The sequence below is a fragment of the Hemicordylus capensis genome, chromosome 4, assembly GCF_027244095.1.
Source record: "Hemicordylus capensis ecotype Gifberg chromosome 4, rHemCap1.1.pri, whole genome shotgun sequence".
NCBI lineage: Eukaryota > Metazoa > Chordata > Lepidosauria > Squamata > Cordylidae > Hemicordylus > Hemicordylus capensis.
The window spans coordinates 137,842,773-137,860,190 of NC_069660.1; the positions used below are offsets into that span (position 1 = coordinate 137,842,773).

General features: G+C 41.5%; 1 protein-coding gene across 3 annotated transcripts in view; it reads right to left on the reverse strand.

The window, feature by feature from the left end:
* Positions 1 to 17,418, reverse strand: part of NR5A2 (nuclear receptor subfamily 5 group A member 2) — a 159,480-nt gene that overhangs the window by 5,177 nt on the left and 136,885 nt on the right. The window contains exon 7 of one of the 3 annotated variants that reach the window (XM_053248339.1): positions 7,362 to 7,405. The exons of the other annotated variants lie outside the window; for them this stretch is intronic. Coding sequence (XP_053104314.1) covers positions 7,368 to 7,405 — 38 coding nt within the window. The 3' untranslated portion in view covers positions 7,362 to 7,367. Of the gene's footprint in view, positions 1 to 7,361; positions 7,406 to 17,418 lie in introns of those variants that run through there. 3 annotated transcript variants of the gene reach the window in all.

Sequence of the window (17,418 nt, forward strand, 5' to 3'; positions counted from 1 at the left end):
TATACCACCCTTCTGAAATGGCTCAGGGCGGTTTACAATTAAAACAGAAACCATTAAAAACAATAACAATTAAAACAGAAATATAAATATAAGCACCAATTAACAATTAAAACATCTTAAGAAACAATTAAACAATCAAAACAATTAAAACCCTGAAAACCAGGTTACAGCATTAACCTATGTATTATTACCTAAATCAAGGTATTTATTATATTGCAGATGAAGAACTGAGGCTGTGTGGCTAATGAGCTCATGGGGGAGGTGAAATTCAGATCTGGAGTTTATTATTTGTATCAAAGTCACTGAGCCACTATGCTACACCAGCTCTCACTGGTGTATATCCTAAACTGAGGAAATGTTTCCAACTATACTGGCAACAAGTTGCTTCAGAGAAGTTCCTGGTTATATGGTTTATATAGTTGATTGTACCTAAACCCGCACCTCCCCCCACCCGCCAGTCCCAAATAGGGCATCTGTTTGCAACAACCCATAATGTAAAGTTTTGCTATATTTTTGCTGCTTTCGTGTACTGCTTCCTCCATTTCTATTTATTGGTTAAGCAATTTCTCATTTATTTTTCATTGCATTGAACATTTTCGTATTCAAAAGTAAATTACTCTCACAGATAATCCCCATGCCTCTTGTTTCTGTACAGAGAGAGCTTCTTTGTAGCAATCGAAAGTTTATGCATGAAATGATGGCATAGATTTTAGAACAGACTAAGGCCTGGTTGAGAAGTATTTGGTCTGGAGGTATTCTTCATTCATAAAGTATTGGGTCTCTTTGAGATCATGCTGCCAGACTTAAGGCATGTCCCATTGGTTCTTTAGCCATTGATAATAAATGATGGAGTAAAACTAAATCTAGAAAATAATATACACCACCCCAGAGAGATTATTATGAGTGTTCACATGCATGATGGAGACTCTGGTGTGAGATCCAAAGCCCCTACTTCATAATAGAATTTATTCATAATTTTGTCATGAAAATTTATGGCTTTTTAATAAAGTGTCTTGTAACAGTCTACTTTACAAAAACAAGCAAGGAGGTGAGAGACAATATTCTGGCAAGAGTAACACTGAAGGGAAAATATTAAATAAATTATATATCTCAAAGTACTCCTGGTGTCTCTTACGCAGACTTCTAAGAGTGCAACAAAAATCATAATAAAGCTTCTCTCATTAGATGTTGCTTTTTAAACAGCAACCGTTACAGGTATACATTATATGTGTATTAAGTTATCATTTTGATTTCTTTTATAATGTAGAGGGTTGGATGAGAAAATCTGCTTGTTATTGATGCTTTAAAATATGTTTTTGTTATACCTCCAGCAGTAGAGGCATTTGATTTATTTATAGAAAATTATTTACCTTCTGGGGGGGAAAAAGGCCTCTGTGAAAAACTAATGGCAAATGTTGGAGAAATACAAATGCGTTGCCAGCACAACTCGATTGATGTCAGCAGTGCCATGAAATCAAATCTGTAACTTTAACAAGACAATCTTTGGGGCTTTAAAGCACTTCTGCTTGTTTTTGTAGCATCCAGGTGCCTTATACATCTGAGTACAGAACTGAGAGTCCCTGTGCTTAAACATAACCTAAGAAATCAGCAGTTCCAAGTTTTAAAAGACTTGCACAATTAAAAAGGATAGAAATGGCATCCTTCTTCCCATACACCCTTTCAATCCTAATGACAAGGAAAAAAAACAACATTTTGTGTTGCTGCAGTAAGTACCAATCTCTTATCTTTTCCACTTTATTCACTCAGGGACTAATTACCAACTTTTTATATGAAACAGTCTTACTGTGTGCTCACAGTGGGGCACATCTCTTTCCCCATCCTTATTGGAGAGTAAACCCTGAGGTCTTGTAGAATATATTATATTTTTTACAAGTACTTGCAATAGCATTTCTGTCAAACACAGAATTTGTCTCCTCTACAGTTTACTTCTGAAGATAAAGACGGGGGGGGGGGGAATTACAGAGGTGCTGGTATTAGCTCTGTATTCACTCTAAAGGTCTGTCAGCATTCCCTTTAAAATACCAGTTTTCAATGGTTTATCTCTCCACCACAAAACAGTGATTTTAGCTCAAACTTGGCATGCAAAATTCAGCGTGTAGGTTTGCATATTTAAAAAAAAATGGGTCTGGCCTTTAGAGGGGGAGAAATATAAAAATATTTAGGTTTCAGAGAGACTTCCTCCCCTTCTCATATTCTAGACATGAAAAACTGAGATTTGGTGCACTATTAATCTGTAGAGAATGCACACTGGTTTGGGAATTTTGAAAAGGAAAAATGAAAGGGAATGAGAGATTTAACTTTGAAAAGTGGTTACTGTGCAAGAGCTGCATAAGTACTTTCAAAGGAACTTAATTTATTTTCATTGCACAACATGGATGTTTTATTGGGCACACTCACCAAACATCTTGACCCACACAGGCTTTCACCCAGCCTCATCTATACTGGAATGTGGTTAATTGGTAAAAATGCTAGTGGCCTGCAACAACTGCACCTTTTAGACAAGGCTTCTTTTCTGATCAAGCTCCTCCCTTAAACACTGAACTTGGAAATCTGATAGAGCTGCATAAACTCCAAAGACAGTGCATACAATTGCACCATGTAACAGGGGCGTAACTATAATAGGGCAAGGGGAGACAGTTGTCTGGGGGCCCATTGCCTTGGGGGGGCCCCCAGAGGCAAGCCACATGACTGACTCCCCCAGCTGCGCACCCGCCCGGGCTTCCTTCAGTTGTATTAATCCTCTGAAATTGATGTGAGTGTTAAGACCTGGAGCTACCAGAACAGCATGTCTTTCTCTAGTACCATTAGCAATAGCAATAGCAATAGCACTTACATTTATATACCGCTTTATAGCCGGAGCTCTCTAAGTGGTTTACAATGATTTAGCATATTGCCCCCAACATTCTGGGTACTCATTTTACCGACCTCGGAAGGATGGAAGGCTGAGTCAACCTTGAGCCCCTGGTCAGGATCGAACTTGTAAACTTCTGGTTACAGGGCGGCAGTTTTACCACTGCGCCACCAGGGGCTCTTTAACCATTAAATGACTTGCATCGTCCACAATTTACAAAACTTGAGCTGAGCTTCAGTGGGGTGGGGGGCCCATTTTAAAATCTTGTCTCTGGGCCCACTCCAACCTTGCTACGCCCCTGCCATGTAAATGGGGCAACATTTACAAAAGCAACTGTAGGTGGTTGGGAAATGCATGAGGGGGTTTGTGTACTAGTTCTAGGAACATCTTTCCCATGTGCACATAGACATGAACATGTTTTTTCCAAGTGGATCATTCATTCAGCTTCCTTGGGGACAACTCTGTAAATTACATCTGTGCAGGAATCCAGATTCATGTGACCATCTACAAGCACATTCTGTGCATGACTTTTTCACATTTTCACAACTGTGTGGAAATAACTGAAGGCATCCTATACATGCAAGAAGGTTATGTCAGAATGGTCTTAAATTACAGAGCTCACATTATATAGGCTTTATCACCTGCAACTCTGGCTCTAATTATTTGATAGTTGTCCAAAAGGCACTGGTCCTTGATAACTCTCCATGTGATCACTGATTGTGTCATGCAGTCATAATCTGGTAGTGACATTATGGGCAGGTTCAAACATCATTTGGAACCAAAGTTAAATTTTAGTTCCACGTGACATCTCCTAGTGTGCCCCCTTCTCCTGCCCATGTATTAGTTGGAAAAATTCTGACTGGTTAGAAACAAACATCAGAACTGACTCATCTGGGTTTATTCTAACCAACGTGCTTGAAATAAACTGAGATTTGAACCCCAAATCTGAAATAGGCTTCAAATCTCAGTTTCAACTGATCTTGTTTTGTTTCTAACCACAGTCAGAAACAGAAATCTTCCAACTCATGTACGGACAGGAGAGGCGGAATCATTGGTTTCTGTGTGACATATGAACCTGCCCAGTGCAACTCCCCCTATGGGATCCAAGGTTGAATCCCTTGATAAAACATATTCTCCATTGTTTCTACCCACCAGATGGATCTCCCTTCTTATTTGGTGGATAAGGCTTTCCCTGCTGTCCGTGTTCCTCCAGAAAACTCCAATGACAGTCTTTCTATGAGTAGAGGTCCCCTATGGAACAGGCACCGTGTGTATCCGCAGGACTCCCTCTCCTTCTCCTTGTTTGGAGATCCCCTCTTCCTGTGTCTGATTTATATATTTGCATATTTAAACCACATACCCTGGGACAAACTCCTTTTCTCCCTTTGCTGTATGTTTGCTACTGTTTGTTATTCTGCCCAATTCCTGCCTCATCCAAAAACCGAGCTGTCCTGTCTTTCAGTTCTCAACTATTGCTTACTATCCATCCTTAGTGATGGATAGTTATAGGTCTGTCTCCAGTCCCCCATGGTTGGGCAAGGTGATTGAGAGAGTGGTGGCTAACAGCTCCAGGCAGTTTTGGAGGAAACCGATTATCTAGACCCATTTCAAACTGGCTTTAGAGTAAGCTATGGGGTTGAGTCTGCCTGGTTGGCTTGATGGATGACCTTTACCAGGGAACTGACAGAGAGAGTGTGACTCTATTGGTTCTTTTGGATCTCTCAGCAGCGTTCGATACCATAGACCATGGTATCCTGGATTGCCTGGGAGAGTTGGGGATAGGAGGCACTGCTCTACAGTGGTTCTGCTCCTATCTCTCAGGTAGATTTCAGATGGTGGAGCTTGGTAACATTTGCTCTTCAAAACGGGAGCTATTATATGGAGTCCCTCAGGGCTCCATTCTGTCACCAATGCTTTTTAACATCTGCATGAAACCACTGGGTGAGGTCATCAGGAGATTTGATGCAGGGTGTTATCAGTATGCTGATGACACCCAAATCTATTCCTCCTCCTCCTCCTCCTCCTCCTCCTCCTCCTCCTCCTCCTCCTCCTCCTCCTCCTCCTCCTCATGAAATGGCATTCACTCCAAAATGCCTGCCTACGGGCAGTAATGGGCTGGATGAGGGTTAACAAATTGAAGCTGAATCCAAGCAAGACGGAGATGCTCATTGCGGGGGATCGGAATTTGAGGGATGAGTTAGATCTTCCTGTGCTGGATGGGGTTACACTCCCCCAGAAGGAACAGGAATGCAGCTTGGGAGTGCTCTTGCATCCAGGCCTCACCCTGGTATCTCAGGTGGAGGCTATGGCCAGGAGTGCTTTCCATCAGCTTCGGCTGATTCGACAGCTGTGTCTATTCCTTGAAGAGAACAATCTCAAAACAATGGTGCATCAGCTGGTAACCTTCAGGCTTGACTATTGCGATGCACTCTACGTGGGGCTGCCTTTGTACGTAGTTTGGAAACTTCAGTTAGTTCAAAATGCAGCAGCCAGACTGGTCTCTGGGGTAACCCGGAGAGACCACATTATGCCTGTTTTAAAACAGTCGCACTGGCTGCCGATATGTTTCTGGGCAAAATACAAAGTGCTGGTTATTACCTTTAAAGCCCTGAATGGCTTGGGTCAGGGCTACTTAGAGAGCGCCTTCTTCTGTATGATCTCCATCACACATTGAGGTCATCTGGAGAAGTCCATCTCCAGTTATCACCGGTACGTCTGGTGGTGATTCAGAACTGAGCCTTCTCTGTAGCTGCTCCTGGCCTATGGAATGCACTCTCAGCAGATATCCGCAGTTTATGCTCACTGTTGATCTTTAAGAAAGCCCTGAAAACTCATTTGTTTGGCTAGGCCTTCCAACGTTTTTAAATTGTTTTGGGGTATTTTAATTGGTTTTAAAATGTTTTGAATTGTTTTGGAATTGGTTTTATATTGTTTTAAGTAGTGTGTTTTAGATGGTGTTCATTTCATTTTATGTCTTTTTAAACTTGTTGTGCACTGCCCAGGGCCTTTGAATGGGGTGGTCTATAAATGTAATAAATAAATAAATAACCTATCTCAAAACCCTTAATGAGTAAAACAGAAATTGATCTTGATTACAGTGGTATTTTTATTCATATGAAAGGGTAATGCCTTTCATGTAGATGAAAATGGAATATATGAGAGATCATTAATGCTATTAGCGGTTAGACTTTTCCAAAGTAAAAGATCAAGGAAAAAGACTCAAGGAAATTAGCAAACAGCAAACTGCAACCACTCAACAACCAGCATTTTCTGTGGGGGAAAAAATGGGCAATGGCCCTTGTTTTCTTTAAGTTTACTCAACAAGAAGGGAACTATTTAAACAAAAACCAGAAAACCCACAAGTGAATAAGCTGGCTAAGAGCAGGATTGGTGCTTAGAACTTTTGTCACTGGCTTAAGACCAAGCACAGCAGAGTAATTTGCTGTCCCTTTACTATGGACATAAAATATTTCAAAGTTCATTGGACTGTCAAATAATAGATACATTATTTTGAAAGTCTTGCTTTTTGAAAGTGTATTGCAACAACCAGTGTGTTCCATTCATGCAGAAATAATAGGTTAGGCTCAATGATACTTTCTTTTAAATGCAGGCTAAGATGCTTACATAGTAGGGGGATGCCGGAATTATTGGTGTGAATCCCATTTCAGTGTCTAACTATTAAGGACAGCTAGAACTACAATTTGTTACAGACCAGTTCACAACTCAAATAAAAGAACATTTTACAACATTTTATGGCATCAGGCTGCTGGATGTATTATATATGTTTCTCTTTTAATTTTTTTTTTAAAGACATGTAAAATGGTACCTTCCTACACAACAGATCATCTATGCTTTCTTTCCTTTGCTAGAATGGACACTCTTTGAACTAGGAACTGTCTCTTTTTGGCATAAAGAGATGAGTTGTTTGGGCTGTCTCCTGTAATAAATCAGTGAAAAACCACGATTTAATATGTTCCAAGATTAGGTCTCAGAACTTATCTGATATTTTGAGCATGCGAAGAATTGACAAAAGTGAGGGTTAGCATATGCAGAATGTCATTCTTTCATCAATGAGTGATCGTAACCAAGCCCCATTGCACCCAGACCCAAGGAGACACGGACACGAGATTATTTGGTGAAATGGGCCACATTTATTGAAACATAGTACTTTACGTGCCAACATGGTGCTCAGCTGGGATTGGCGCTCCACCCACCAACAGTGCGGTTCCTAGAAGACCGGCTGTGAGAGTGGCCGCCTTGGCTTAGATGATAATGGCATTAGCACCTTGGCTCCAGGTGGCACTGTAAGCAGGCGCCGCCCTTCCTAGCTGATCTAAGGTCAGGTCTCTGTTACTAACGACGCCCCTCTGATGCTGCCAAGCCATACGGAAGGATGTCACTTTTCAGAGAAGAGGGGCTGTGCGGCATCCCTGATCTGTCAAGCCTCAAGGGATCCGCTCCTCCTCCTTGAAGCCAAACGCTTGCCTATGGTACATCACCGATTATAAGCTGTTGCTTCCCTCCGCACTGTACCTGCCAAAATGTGACCAGAAAATTATGGCACTAACTGACTACCAGGACTACAGGTATAGACTGAGGCAGGTGAAAAAGGGCGCACACTGCTGGCCAATTAGGTGTGGACCCAAAAAATTCCTGCCCGGCCCCACACGGAGACCAGCAATGCCCAGCCTATATCTGAGGGATGGGAGGGTGGGGTTGCCCTCGAGAGATGGACTGAATCTGCGCATGCTCTCTGGGCCGCTTGTCGGCCCTGCCCCAGAAGCACCGGGGGGAAGGCAATCACAAGGCTCCCCGGCATCCGTGCTCCTTAAAGGGGGCTGGAGCAAACAAGCCGCGCCGGCCAGTTGGTTCGGTGAGCGGCTGGCTTTCTGAGCAGGCTTCTCTCATTCATCTCAGTGAAAGCAACTATTCCTTTTGTATTTAAGAAAGCTGGATTCCCCACCAGGAACCAGGCTCTGTAAGAAGAAACAGCAGCTTTATTTTAGAAAGTGAGTGTGGAAATATGTTCTTGTAAGTTGGGAACCTCCATGAAGCTATTCACACACGCATGCAAAACTGGGCTAAAGATGCCCAACGCGGTGTGCTCTCCTAACCCCCTTTTTTAATCAGCTGCTAGCTGGCCGACTGCTGGGCACCTGGTTGGCTCTGGGGAGGGGAGCGGGGATCCTCATAATCCACCACATACTTGCATGGTGCATTATGGAAGTTTGGGGGGGCAACACGGGGTGAAGCGTCTGGCACGATGACCCTTGGAGCAATTGGCAGCAGCCGCTAATGGTCTGGGTGAGTGATCCACCTGCCCAGAGGGAAGGACCTGCTCAACTGCAGGGAGGTAAGCTTTTTGAGGCTCCCTCCCCGCCAACCTGGTCATGAGAAAGGGCTCCATATGTACATTGGATTTCCTGTTACTTTCAAAGGACCATTCAGCTGGTTCCTTTTTGTTGCATAAGAAATTGTGAGAATTTGATCTTCTTTCCTCATTTAAAATTGTTGCTTCACAAGGAAACAATCTTAGCTACTTTTGCATAAAGGAAATTTAAGGAAATAGAAACTTCTCCAAAGAGGTGAACCGGGCTCCATAAGAAGAAACAGAAGCTTTCTTTTCTTTTTTTCTTTTTTACTGTGGTCCAAGCATCGTCCTGCAATGCTTATTAAAACCCCAGGAGTGAGGCCATGTCTGCTTATAAAATTAATGTATGGAGGGGCAGGGGGACCCAAGAACATAAAAAGCAGCTTTTCCAGGGGAAAAAAAGATTTTGTCATCACTTTACAAAATACTTGTATCTCATTCTTAAGTTTGCATTTTACATTCATTCCAGAATGTCTGTGGGTCCTCACCACCCAAAGTTTTCTTGTATTATTAGAATAAGATATGTAGTTCAGTTTGTTCAGGTGGCAAGTCCAGACTATGAATAAACCAGTGTTATCATATGAAAGAGAATTAAGCAGGCAGATCCAAGTGGGGATATATTAAGCCAAATTTTAAGCTCCAGTTGTTGAATTTAGCTGGTACTAGATGTCTGGTTTGCCTCAGGATAAATTCAGCTAATCGAATGAGGAAAACAGCCTCGGGTATAATGAAAATTACAAGAGAGCTCAGTCGAACACTTCTTGTTATAAATATTAGCTCAAAGGCATTCTTCTGGTCTCTGGGATGAGGATGATATTTGCATGTAATTATGGTATTTCAAGTTTTTATGAGCTTGGTTAAAAACCTTACCTTAGCGAATTCTATCATGACAGTGAGGCTGGGGATACTACAGTGCCAGGAACCCTACAATACAATCCTATATGGGAAGGATTTGCTAAGCCGTAATTTTGGAGAGGAACCTAGTGGGCTCTGTAAGATGTACATGGAAACAGGAGTGGGGGCAAATCTTTTGCTGAGAGGTGAGCTCTGCTTCCCACTGCCTTCACTCTTAACATGGTCAGATGTACAGATTCTGGATCGAAAGCTCCCGCCCCCTGAAATTATGCTTCAGGCAGGCTGTCTGCTTTGTTTTTGTTTTCAAGTGTTATACTTGTTCATATGCTCACACATTTGATTGGTGAATAATTTCAAAGGGGTTTTTTTCCACTTGAAAAACTGAAAGTGGTTGATCTGTTCAAATGTTCAGTGCTTTTAAATGCTTGGTGCTCCCCTTTAAAACAACTTTACAGACTGCTTCAAGAATCTGGAAAAGGTGCCTTTGTGACTGACACAAAGGCCAACCAATCAGCACTGCGTAAATCTGGATTCTGCTGAAAAATGAGAACAGGGTTTCCCTTGAGCTTAATTGTGGGGGGGCGGGACGGTGGTTGTACGTGTACATGAACTGCTGTGAGTATGCTTCTATTGTGGATTCACTGCTCAAATTATGTATTGTAGTATGTATTCGTAATATATACATTGTAAAGCTGCATCTGGTTGTCTTACAAATCTAGATCTGTAGAGCATTTTTTGCCAAGATAATTGATTCAGGCACTGATCCACAAATTCAGAGGGTGGGGGTGGGCAAACTGACCCCAGGCCATGGGCATCTGGAGAGGGGGCAAGATGAGGCAATTGCCCCGCACAGATCGAGACAGTTCCCATGGAATTCAATTGGGCATACTCTCAAGGAGGGGTATATGATTTCTGGCATTGCCCCCTTCCTGGAAAAAGTCCTGTGGATGCCCATGCCCCATGCCCAACAAGGCTGAGGGCCCCTAACATACTATTATCTAATGATAGCATGAGGAGGGGAGTGCAGGAGGAGTTTTGTAGCCCTGGGTTACCTTTCTGCAACCCTGAACAAAACTCGTTGCATCGGAGTGCTTGGGTGAAGATGGCTTAAGGGTTGTTCCATGGGTTGCTGTACCAGGATGAAGTCAAGATGAAGTGAATGCCCATCATGTTAGTATAAACTAACATTTGGCAGACCAAGCAAACCAGTAATTCAAAGTAGAACTAATGGAATCTACTTTCCACTTCTTTCAACAGCAAAGTCATATTAAGGGTTTAGAATGAAATACTTTCAATAGTATTTGATTACTATTCTTGGGAACTGAACTTGTTTGTCCACTATTTTTAATAGTTTTAAATGGGAGGTGCTTATAATGTGCATGGCCACCATCTGTCTTCAAGATGGTAACAAAAAGATCCTTATAAGGATATCCTAGGACACCATGTGATGTTATGTTGGTTGTTTTGGACACATGAGTTCTAAAGGAGTGTTGTTTATACTTTGCCATTTTGTTTTATGATTGTGAATGGGGGGAAATACCTACATCAGTAGACCCTAGAACTTGTGTTAATTCGGTTTGTATCAGACTGCTAACACATGAGTTCTAAAGGGGTCTTGCTTATACTTTGATTGGACATCACCTTGAACAAGATGGATAAAGGGGGAGGAGGAAATACCCCTCAGTGTACCCCAGGACACCTTTGCATATGCTGTGAATTTGGTTTGCATTGGACTGTCAATACATTTATAAATTGGTGCTGCTTAAAGTGCAGGTCACCATCTTGAACCAAGAGGGCCGATGTGGGAGGAAAAATACCCTGATTATGGTCCCCTAGGTCTCCCTTTCATGTGATATAAATTTGGTGTGCATCAGACTGTAAATAGAAAAGTTATTAAGGACACAGGGCAACAAACCTCATGTTCTCATAAGCCTCCTTCCCTCTGAAGTAGGCTAAAAAATGGTTTACTGCCACTGTGGTGTGCTATCAAGATTAATAAGCCATTTGGAAGTGCCCTGTTGTGGCTGAGGGATGCTGCATCATCAACAGCATGAGCTAGCATCTTTTCATTTGCTGATCATCATAACAGGCATTGGAAGAAAAAGTCCCAATAATGTCTCATTGTCTAAGTGTGTGTTAAGCCAAGAATGATCAGACTTTGAGGGACATTTTTCTTCCTTGAAGAATCAAGGGACATCTCAACAGGCATTTGGATAAAGGTGATCTGGTTGACATAGTATACTTGGACTTCCAAAAAGCTTTTGACAAAGTTCTCCACCAAAGGCTCTTGAGTAAACCTAGCAGTCTTAGGGAAAGGAGGCAGGTTCATATTATGGATTGGTAACTTGTTGAAGGACAGGAAACAGAGTGTAGGAATAAATGAACAGTTTTCACAATGGAGGGAAGTAAGAAGTTGGGTCCCCCAATAATCTATACTGGGACCAGTGCTCTTTAACTTGTTCATAAATGACCCAGAAGTTGGGGTAAGCAGCGAATTGGCCAAATTTGGAGATGACACCAAACTAGTTAGAGTAATGAAATCTACCACAGATTGTGAGGAGCTCCAAAAAGACATCTCCAAACTGGGTGAGTGGGCAACAAAATGGCAAATGTGGTTCAATATAAGCAAGGGTAAAGTAATGCCTATTGGGGCAAAACCACCTCAATTTCAAATATACACTGATGGGTTCTGATCTGTTGGTGACTGACCAGGAGAGAGAGAGACCAGGAGATGGTGGACAGCTCATTGAAAGTGTCAACTCAATGCACGGCAGCTGTGAAAAAGGCAAATTCCATGCTGCTACTACTACTAATACTACAACTACAATCATTTATATACCGCTTTTCAACAAAAGTTTCCAAGGCGGTTTACATAGAGAAATAAAAATAAATGAATAAAGATGGATTCCTGTCCCAAAAGGGCTCACAATCTAAAAAGAAACATAAGATAGACACTAGCAACAGCCACTGGAGGGATGCTGTGCTGGGGTTGGATAGGGCCAGTTGCTCTCCCCCTGCTCAATAAAGAAAATCACCACTTTAAAAAGGTGCTCTGTGGGTGCCAGGAGTCGAAATCAACTTGATGGTACACTTTACTTTAGGGATCATTAGGAAGGGGGTTGAAAATAAAAATGCTAATATTATAATGCACTTCTACAAATCCATGGTGCGGCAACATTTGGAGTACTGTGTACAGTTTTGGTCACCGTATCTTAAGAAGCACATTGTAGAAGTGGCAAAGATGCAGAGAGGGTAACCAAGATGATCAGGGGCCTGGAGAACCTTCCTGATGAGGCAAGGCTTCAGCATCTGGGGCTTTTTTAGTTTGGAAAAGGGGTGACTAAGGGGAGACATGATCAAGGTGTATAAAATTATGCATGGAGTAGAGATAGTGGACAGAGAGAAATTTTTCTCCCTTTCTCACAACACTAGAACCAGGGGTCATCCTATGAAACTGAAGGCCAAGAAATTTAGGACCAACAAAAGGAAGTACTTTTTCACACAGTGCGTAATTAATCCATGGAATTCTCTGCCATGGAATGTGGTGATGGTCAGTAGCATGGATGGCTTTTAAAGGGACTAAGACAAATTCTTGGAGGGCAGGTCTATCAGTGGCTACTAGTCTCTTGGCTATAGGCCACCTCCAGACTCCAAGGCCAGGTGCCTCTAAACGCCAGTTGTTTAGAGGCAACTAAAGTGCCTCTAAACACCACTTGCCAGGTGCCTCTGAACACCACTTGCAACAGCAAGAGAGAGGGCATACCATCATCCACCTCTTGCCTGTGGGCTTCTCAGACGCATCTGGTGGGCCTGTGTGTGAAACAGGATGCTGGACTAGATAGGCCTTGTGCTTGATAGGGATGTGAAAACTGATTCACCCACGAATTGGTTTGGGTTGAATCGGGGATGATTCAATGATTTTACCCTATATTGTATCACCCTGAAAAATCAATTTGGGTGCCATTTTGAGGCCCAGTTTGCTTGAAAAATGGGTCTCAAAATGGCACTTCTTTCTGGGGGAGATGGTCTACCAATTGAGATCAGCGGATAGACCAGCTCTCTGAGGCAGGTTGATGCATGAAACCTGGAACAGAGGGTTGGTCTACTTGCCACTCCCATTTGGTAGACCAGCTCTCCTCAGAAAACCAGGAGAGCTGATCTATCAAATGGGATTGGTGGGTAGACCATGCCTCCGCTTCAGACTTAGGGAGTCAGCCCGCCATGGAGGACTGGTATACCCACCTTCCCCAATCAGTAGACCAGCTCTCTCCAGAAATACAGCCCTCTAAATGGTGCTCAAAACACTTGAAGCAATTTGAGCTTGCAAAGGTGTAGTTTTGTTTTGAGCTCGAAACAGGCCCTTTATTTTAAGGGGATTTAGTTTCAAGCCTGAAACACCTGAAACAGCCATCTTGAGCTCAAATCATTTTGCACATCTCCAATAATGACCCCTTTTCTTCTGTCCTGATCCTTGTTGCTTGTCTGAGCGCACAACATAGAAATTGTTGCACCATTCACCTTAGGCCAAACTGTACTTCTGAGATTCAGTGAATATTTTACTGGATTGAAATTAAAATGCCCAGTTCAGCCCAGGTCAACACACCACAGGAATTGCACCACACTGCACATGGCAATGTTATCTGGATGTTCATTTTTGCATGCAATCTTTTTGTTTTGGTTTTAAATTCATGCCTCGTTGTAGAAAAGATAGATCAGTCTTGTTACCTGCCTTGGGAAAGAATTGCTAGCTAGGGTAACTTGACTTGAAGCTCTGATTGCGTCCCAAATCTGAGATATTTGATGTTTCAAATTCAGACATCCTTCATTTAGACCAAAATAACAGACATTTATTGTGTACCTTGCAGTCAGTGACTATTTAACAGCCAGAGACTCTCACAGCGTGGTCCTCTTTTACTTTATGTGCTCAGTAATGAAAGTCCACTATTGATTTTTCTGTAGCTGCTTGTAACTATTATAGTTGATACATCAATAGAAAAGGAAAGCACAATGTTTCATAGGAGGCAGAAAATCAGAGAATACACCATGCCGGGACAGTAAATCATGCCATAATCTCTGGAATTGATAGATGGTTACTGCTAACTTGAAACCCATGGCTTTTTCTGAAAAGACTGGCCTATAATCGCCCAATATGTCCTAACAGACTGAGTGCCCATAATAGTGCTAAAGGACACAACACAATGTTTCATTGTTAAAAAAGGGGTGGAAGGGTAACCAAAGTTGGTCCATTTTGTACAGGAAGGATCAATTTGCTACTGTTGTATATTTTGTAGAACAAAATGGAGGTGGGGGATGAAAGAAAGAGAAAATGGTTAGGCTATAGATAGGATTTGGATAAGGGTGAAATTAACTAGTTGAAATTAATCAATACATTAATTACTAATTAAATTTCTAGATTCTCATTTGGGTTTGGATCAAAGTGGTTTCCTATAACGTGGGTTCAGTACTGAAAGTTTAGTTTTTAAAGCATTAATCTGTAAGTCTGTGCCATTCCGTCCAGAGCCTGGTTCACACTACCAACTTCTGCATGTGGTCACATACCTGAGCACACCACTAACTGCAGAAAGGAGTGTGTATCCTAATTGGTACATACCCTGTTTCCCCGAAAGTTAGACCTAGCAGTAATTTCTGATGTACCGCTAATTGCCCTAGTGCATTTTTTGGGGCTAAAATTAATATAAGACACTGTCTTATTTTCGGGGAAACACGGTACTAGAAGCTATCTTGTAATTCTGGCTGCTAGAAAAAGTGCAGCTTCTATGATGGAAATGATTGCTGTTTCCCAACATGTATCTTTCTGTATGCATGAAACTTTAGTCATATTCATGTTAAGTTCAATGTGCATATACCATATGTGTATAATCTACACTTGATTGTTGATATCTACAGGTTTATGTTATGTTCAGTGAGCACAGAGCAGTACACGCTATGCGTGCCATCATTTTTGAAGATGTCAAGGACTTTTAAGTCAGTCCTTATGCTGACTTATAATATGAACACATTTATAGTCATTCACACACAAAAGTGTACATACTTATAATATAATGAGCCCTTTCTCATGAGCTAGAATGGGGTGTTTACACATCACTATATATAACTTCCAAACGTTTCTGAATTGAGATGTTAGTTTTAATGTACATTGGTTAATTACTTGCAAAAAGCAAAGCATGTGGTTCAGTTCCAAGAACAGGGTGGCCAAAGCTATTTGAATGAACTGAGGAGGAACCAAATACCACCATGTCCAATTGTGCTTTCCCTTCCCCTCCCTCGCCATACTGAGGTTTGCCTCCTCTCCTTCCCCCACCCCCGTACCTGGGAGCACTCCACGGGTGGTCACTCACCACCACTGCAGCCATTTATTATTCCCTTTAGTTATATTGGTGCATATCATATCGGTCATATCAGTGTGTTTGAGAGTTCAGAGCTTCCATGGCCTCCCTGGAATGTAGGAAACCTGTAGGAAATGCAAGGTATTGCTGTGTGTTATCAGTATCTAGATAAACACATAGATCCCTCCAATGGCTGTTGCTGGTATCTGCCGTATGTTTCTTTGGGGACAGGGGACCATCTTATTTATGTATTATTTATTTTTTAATGTAAACCGCTTTGAGAACTTTGGTTGAAGAGTGGTATATAAATATTATTATTATTATTTTACACAGTCAGACAGGTGTTATTGACTGGTTTGTTTTATCCAGACATCGAGTCCTTCCCAAGGACCTGGGATGGCTGAATTTTATTATCAATATCATTGTTATTATTATAGATATCGTCACAGGATATAGGCTGTTACCAGTAAAGTTGCTTTTTGTAATTGGCTGATGGTGATTTCTGTGGCCCCTATGGTGTTGAGGTGCTTTTCAAGGTCTTTTGGAATTGCACCTAGGGTGCCAATTACTACTGGGATTATTTTGGTCTTTTTGTGCCACAGCCTTTCAATTTCAATTTGTAGATCTTTGTATTTTGTGATTTTTTTCTATTTCTTTTTCTTCTATTCTGCTACCCCCGGTATTACTATGTCGATTATTTTGACTTGTTTTTCTTTCTTCTTGACTACAGTTATATCTGGTGTATTGCGTGGCAGATGTTTGTCTGTTTGTAGTCGGAAGTCCCATAATATTTTTCCATCTTCGTTTACTACCACTTTTTCAATTTTATGGTCCCACCAATTTTTGGCTACAGATAGCTTGTATTTTTTTGCAGATGTTCCAGTGTATCATCCCTGCTACCTTGTCATGCCTTTGTTTGTAGTCAGTCTGTACGATCTTTTTACAACAGCTAATTAGGTGGTTCATCTGCTTCTTTACAAAGGCGGCACTTGCTGTTTGTTGTTGATTTTTCGACTTTTGCTCTTATTGCATTTGTTCTTAGTGCCTGTTCTTGTGCAGCCAATATTAAACCCTCTGTTTCTTTCTTCAAGTTGCCATTCTTAAGCCATTGCCAGGTCTTGGTGATGTCTGATTTTCCACTTATATTGTGCAAATATTGACCATGCAGTGGCTTATTTTCCCATTTTTCTGCTCAGTTCTTGACTTGTTCTTTCTTGTAGGCCTGCTTTGTTTCATTGGTTAATTAATTTCATTGGTTAATTAATAGTTTCTCATTACTGACCATTTCTTCACTGTCCTTTATATATTCTTCAAGGCTTCTTTTCTCCTCCTCTACTGTTTGATGGACTTGCAGCATTCCTCTTCCACCTGAGCTATGAGGGAGGTATAGCCTATCTACATCACTGTGGGGGTGCAGAGCATGATTGATGGTCATTCTTTTCCTGGTCTTACGATTTAGCGTCTCTAGCTCTGCCTGGGTCCAGTCTATTATTCCTACAGTGTATCTGATAATAGGTATAGCCCAGGTGTTTATGACTTGTATGGTGTTCCCGCCATTGAGTTTGGACTTTAGGATTTTTCTAACTCTCCTGATGTATTCACTTCCAATTTTTCTTTTAACTTCAGTGTGTGCAATGTTATCAGGCTGGAGAATGCCCAAGTATTTGTAATGTTCTTTCTCTTCCAGGTTCTTGATGTTGCTTCCATTGGGCAGTTCTATTCCTTCTGTTTTTGTTGTTTTTGTTTTTGTTATTATTATTATTATTATTATTATTATTATTATTATTATTAGTAGTAGTAGTAGTAGTAGTAGATAACAAACAACATTCTGTTCTTTATCTTGACCTGACTACTGATATAGCACCATTTCCCTGCAATGATCAATGTAGCTACTGTTCTGGTGTTTTGTAATTACAGGACAGTTTCAGGTAATTTTTCTGGGTTGAAGTTGCAGGTAATTTTAAAAGGAACAT